The sequence below is a fragment of the Acanthisitta chloris genome, unplaced genomic scaffold, assembly GCF_000695815.1.
Source record: "Acanthisitta chloris isolate BGI_N310 unplaced genomic scaffold, ASM69581v1 scaffold39948, whole genome shotgun sequence".
Classification (NCBI taxonomy): Eukaryota; Metazoa; Chordata; class Aves; order Passeriformes; family Acanthisittidae; genus Acanthisitta; species Acanthisitta chloris.
The window spans coordinates 16397-22516 of record NW_008686372.1 but is presented as its reverse complement, the minus strand read 5'-3'; the positions used below and the strand labels follow the sequence as shown (position 1 = coordinate 22516).

General features: G+C 43.8%; 1 protein-coding gene across 1 annotated transcript; it reads right to left on the bottom strand.

Annotated features, from left to right (window-relative positions):
• Window positions 1–969: 969 nt before the first annotated feature.
• LOC103807361 (ankyrin-1-like) lies at window positions 970–3234 on the bottom strand. Its single transcript, XM_009080088.1, has 2 exons — window positions 3108–3234; window positions 970–2696 (listed from the first exon to the last, which is right to left on the bottom strand). Exons 1-2 carry the CDS (start codon window positions 3232–3234, stop codon window positions 970–972), a joined length of 1854 nt encoding a protein of 617 aa, XP_009078336.1.
• Between the last annotated feature and the right edge of the window lie 2886 nt (window positions 3235–6120).

Sequence of the window (6120 nt, the reverse complement as noted above, 5' to 3'; positions counted from 1 at the left end):
TTCCCAACATAAATGGTTCCGTGAGCCCATGCAGGCTGTGCTCCCTGTGTCCTTCAAGCATATGGTCATGTTTGTTCCTTCATGTAGAGGATGACAGCAGCAGGGCATTGTGTGGGGCAATTAAAGTGTTGCATTATTAACACCAAAAAATCCCAGTTTTATTGCCATATGTTCTTAAATCCATGTTTCATTTACCAGAAGGATTTGGACATTCCTGGTAATTAGGTTTGTAGTCATGTACCAAAGGGAAGTGTAAGGATTGATTATCATTGTGTATAGAACAAACACAGAGAACCTTCTGCCCACTCAACAAAAAAAAGTGGTTTATTTCAAGAGATGACAATACAAATATTTAGAACCAACTATCTCTGTTGCAACCTTTTTATTCCAAACGTTTCATCTTTGTGCTGGGATGGATTTCCAGGTGAAATTACCAAATGACAAGTGTGATAGGTTTTGTCATCTCTTCTTAAAAATGCAAATCTTGACAAATCATGAAAGACAGAAAGAAAAACAGTTGTTAATAACTGTTACAGTCTCAGGAGTTCCTTGAGGTGACATCTCCTCATACAGAATAGATGGGATTTTAATTGTGATTTTACCAAACAGTGCTTGGCTAAGCTGTGCAAACAGGTTAATGTTCACAGATATATGAAAAGTTATTTTCTGTCTCTTTTCTTAAGTCTCGATTTATGCTAGAGAAGGTCACACACACAGTGTTTAAGGCTGGTGCTTTTTAAACAGGTCTTAGGTATGAGATTCATGAGGGAAGCCAAAGACCAATCAGTAGAAGTTTAACAGTGTCTATAAGATCCCTTTTTGCCATGACCACCTTTGCTAACACAATTCTGCCTGCCCAGCAATAATGCTCAGTCCTGCTGGGTAACAGCACTACCCAAATTACACTAAAAGAGAATTCTGCCCTTTTATTTAGAGGTTTTGAAATGTAGAAGTTTTTGGTTTACACCTTCATTTCATTAGTAACATTTTCTTTTTCAGAAGCCTCACAATTTGTGCCTGATTCCTTGTTTCACTGCATTCTGCCACTTGCAGTGGTGTCTTGTGGAGACTGTTGGCAGCAAGCAGATTTGCCCTTTCCCCCCGTGCCCAGCTCAGAAGGGAGTTTGCTGCACGGAGGTTGCCAGCCCTGCAGGCACAGTGCAGGGCAGTGTCCTTGCTGCTGTCCAAGGCATTGATGGCTGCCCCATGGCTCAGGAGGAGCTCTATCAACTCCCCATGTCCATATTCTGCTGCAACATGCAGGGCTGTCTTTCTCCAAACATTTCTGCCATCGATGTTTTTGTTGCTCCCTGACTCCAGGAGAGTTTTTACGGTCTCTGTGTCTCCTCTCATGGCAGCGCAGTGCAGTGCCGTGCAGCCATCCATGTCCTTAGCTCCACACCTCCCTTTGTTAGCCAACAGCACTTCCACGATGCTGAGGTGTCCTCTCAGAGCTGCAGTGTGCAGGGGAGTCTTCTTCTCCTTGTCCTGTGCATTGGGGTCAGCTTTAGCCCTCAGGAGCATCTCTGCCATAGTTCTGTCTCCCCTCTCAGCAGCAAAGTGTAAAGGGCACTTTGACTGCTTATCCTGAATGTTAACATGGGCTCTGTGCTGCAACAGCTGTTGGGCCACATCAGTGTTACCTCTTTGGCTTGCAATGTGCAGGGCAGTAACAGAGTCTCTGGTGACAGCATTAATTTTGGCCCCAGCACTGACCAGAAGGCCAACGAGCGCTCCCTTGTTGTGGAGTGCAGCAGTGTGGAGAGGTGTCTCCTCAGCTTCGTTCCTGAGCTCTGGGTCCATTCCTTGGCGCAGGAGCAGGTCTGTGATGGAAGCAGCTCCAGCCTGAGCTGCCAGATGCAAAGCTGTGTCTGAAGCAGGAGTCCTTATTCCCAGGTTTGCTCCCTTTTCCACCAGAAGCTGTGCTGACTCCGCATTGCCCATTTCACACGCCAGCAGCAGAGGAGTGTACTGCAGTTCATTGCGGGCATTGACATCTGTGCCTCTGTTGACCAAAGCTGCCACAACACCAGGCAGGTTCTTCTGCACTGCTCTAAAAAGAGCTGCCTCCATGATGTCAGGTGGCAAACCTTTAGAGTATTCCAGAAGTGTTTTGAGGATGGATGGGTGGTTGCTGTTAAAGGCTCTTTCCACCATGCTGGAATCAAGAGTGGCTCCAGCTTCTAGCAGTACTTTTGCAGTGTTTTCAGCCCCCTGAGAAACAGCATAACCCAGAGCAGTCTGTCCTCTCTCATCCTTTCCATCTGGGGAAGCACCAGCCTCTAAAAGCATCTTGGCCAGACGACTCTCATCTTTAGCAGCTGCCATGTGCAAGAAGTGCTGCTGGTTCCTGCAGCTTCTTGCCTCTTCCTTCAGGAGCATCTTCAGTATGTGACTGTGGTTGTTCTCTGCAGCCACGTGAAGTGGTGTCTTGCCTTCCATGTCCAAACTGTACATAGAAGCTCTGCCTCGGAGCAGCACTTTGACTGCATTGCCATGGCCTTTCTCAGCAGCTCTGTGCAGAGCTGTTCTGCCTTTCCTGTCCTTCACCCCTGTCCTTGCACCTTTGCTGATCAAATATTCCATGATGGGTACATGTCCGTGAGCAGCTGCAACATGCAGAAGTGTCTCACTGGAAGAGTTCAATGCATCGATACCATTGTCTTTCAGTGTTCTCTCCAACTCAGAAATAGATCCTTTAGCAACAGCAGCAAAGATATCAACAGCAGCACCATCTTTTCTAGGCTTTGCTGCCCTTGACAGTTGAGCTTCTTTCCCTTTCTTAATAATCCCTTCATGCTGTTTTCTTCTAGGACTCTCTTTTTTCCCCTGGTGCCTTTTGCTGCTCTTTTCAAACCAAACCTTGTCTTTTTCAAGTAAATATCCAACCAACTGTCTCCTGGCATCTCCAATGCTTTCATTTACTTCACCAACATATTTTCTTATCTTGCTGTAAAGCTTTGGCTCCACTTGCTTTAAACATGGATAAAAAAAGAGCCTGCAGGCTCGTTCCCCTTGGGAAATGAGCATATCCAACACCCGAGAGTTCTTTGCTGTTCGTGTCCTGTAGAAACTCATGACCACCTTTTTTTCTGGAGTGAAAATACCATTTTCTATCAGCCAGTGCAGGAGCTGCTCTGGGTCGTTTATGCCTTCCACTAGCTCTTGCTTTTTGGTCCTCAGGACTTGGATTGCATATGGATTTGTAAACAGGCTGCTGGAATGCATGATCATGTTGCTAATCAAGAAGAGAATCGAGGGATTGTTTGAAGGTAAATAGGAAACAGCAGAGCAGGTTCACATCATTTCATCCTTTTCACAGAGCTATGAACCAACAACTGTTGTAGTTCAGTGATAAATCTTTAAAGAACGAGAAAGAAATCAAAACTCCCTCACCTTTGCTTTCCTAGTTGTTAGAACTCCTTTGATCCTCTCTTCTTCCTTAGCAACGGGTGAAGCTTAATAACAAAACAGAAGTCTGTGATATGTAAAGATATTCCACCAGGAAAGCTTCTTCCATGTTTTTCACACATAATTAGGGATTAAAAAAAAGGTTTTGTGCATCTGATTTTTGAATAGATGTTTGTGTGCTGAGTTTCTCTGTTCCTGTGGCCAAGCTGGTTTTTGTAGGCTCCTAAATGACAAAAGCAAGTTGACAGCGTAGTTACTGTTGCCCTGATCACACACCTTGTGTGACCTGAAATGAGAGTTCCCACACTGCCACTGCAGTGAAATCCCTAGAATGGAACAAATAAAAGCATAAAGACCAAGACAAAAATAAGCTGCACGAGCAGCTAGTTCTGAAAGGGATCTAGGCTACAGCTCCAATCTATGGGGTGTGTTTAATGTAAAGGGCATTTAGTCACTCCTGCTCCCACCCAGAGTCTGTCTGGAAGTTCATTCTTTGACGTGAGGAGGATCAAGGCCTGTGATTCCGTGTGCAATATTTAAAGTGTAATTAAACAGAGCTTCAAATCTGTGCCTGTGTATGGTCCTCCATATGGATGTGGGACCTGTGACTAATTTAACTTACTGGTGTTAAGGATCCTTGTGGAGAGAAGGAAATAAAATAGTAATTACACATTTTGAAACCAATTGAGAGAGAAATTGAGATTACAGAGTTCTCTCTTACAGAGAGCTGGAAGTAAATGAGCTGAAAAACTGAAAGCCTGACCTTATTTAAGCAAAGGGGAAGTTTTGCTGTCTGTGCCTCAGTTCAGTGCCCTTTGTGCTGGGTCCTGCTGCCTTTACATGTGTTTTCTTTAGTAGTCTCTACAGTGTGACTGATAATATGTTTCATTTTTTTCTGTTAACTTTTGTTTTATAAGTAAGATCACAAAATTTATTATATTAAAATACAGTTTTATTGCAGAAATAGCCAGGAAAGGCAAGATTTTAATATATATTTAATACCCATTTTGAAATCGAGCCAGTTACCAAGTCAGTGACTCTGACAGCCAGTTTAGGAGCTCAGTAATTCTTCTGAAATGCAAAGGGAACTGCACCAAGAATAGCATGTAGTGAATTATAGTTAACTCATAACATGGAAAACCAGGAGTAAAAGTAGAGAGTCAGGAGAACTGAGTGGTGTTCCCAAATCTGCCAGTGACTGTGATCTGCAGATTATTTAGTCTTGGCTTAACAAAGTACTGAAGATCTATCAGTGTCCTGAGTAAATTAGTAATCCTTAAAGTTTGGGGAAATGGGATCTTTATGTCATCATTATGAGTTTGGATAGACAGAAAGCTGAACAGGAGACAGCAGTGTGCTCAGGTGGCCAAGAAGGCCAATGGCATCCTGGCCTGGATCAGGAACAGTGTGGTCAGCAGGACCAGAGAGGTGATTCTGCCCCTGGACTCAGCACTGGTGAGGCCACACCTTGAATCCTGTGCTCAGTTCTGGGCCCCTCAGTTCAGGAGGGACATTGAGGTGCTGGAGCAGGTCCAGAGAAGGGCAATGAGGATGGTGAAGGGACTGGAGCACAAGTGCCATGAGGAGAGGCTGAGGGAGCTGGGGTTGTTTAGCCTGGAGAAGAGGAGGCTCAGGGGAGACCTTATCACCCTCTGCAACTCCCTGACAGGAGGATGGAGTCAGGTGGGGGTTGGTCTCTTCTCCCAGGCAACCAGCAGTAGGACAAGAGGGCACAGACTCAAGCTCTGCCAGGGGAGGGTTAGATTGGATATTAGGAAGAGATTTTTTATGGAGAGAGTGATCAGGCATTGGAATGTGCTGCCCAGGGAGGTGGTGGAATAACCATCCCTGGAGGTTTTCAAGATGAGACTGGATGTGGCACTTAGTGCCATGGTCTAGTAATGATGGTAGGGTTGGACCTGATGATCTTGGAGGTCTTTTCCAATCCAGTTGATTCTATGATTCTATGATTATTATTGTTCCCATGGAAAATAGAGATAATACTTGATCACCTTCACAGGAAAGTTGTGAGTTCTGGCAGTGGAAATTGTTTTGTGAGTGCTGAGTTGTGTCAGGATATTTCAGTTATCAACTGAAATTTCAGTATCAAATATTTCAGTTTTTAGAACTCATGAAAATAATAATTTTTAAAAAGTGTGATATCCTTTAAGAGCCCTTCGTACAGCAGTGATTTCCCAGTGTTCTGAGCACAGAAATTCCCCCAGGAAGCAGGTGCGACTGGATGGTGCAGTACTCCTCACTGGCCTTGGGGAGGAACATTTGAACAATATTTGCAGGCAGCATCTCCTTTCAGAGCCACTGTGGGACCTTACTTGGGGAAAGGAACGAGCAGTAAATATTGTGAGATGCAAATCACAGACTTTAAAATATAAATGCACATGTTTTTAAAGAAGTTCCTCATTATAAATATGCGACTTATGAGGAAATTCTGCCTTAAAACAAGAATCACATGCGGCAAGAAGATTTTGGAAGCTTCTTTATGGAATTGTTTCTAGAAATGATGCTTTAAAAGCCCTTATTTTTTTATTACCTTTTTAACTACTCTTAGGATTAAGCCTTTGTTCCAACCATGACTTCACAAAGAGATTCAGAATTGGCTATTTGAAGCATAGTGTTTTGTTTGTATCTTTTTAACTTGCTAACTCACTTTATTTGACATGCAAATGTTTTAGAGAAGGGGAACATATT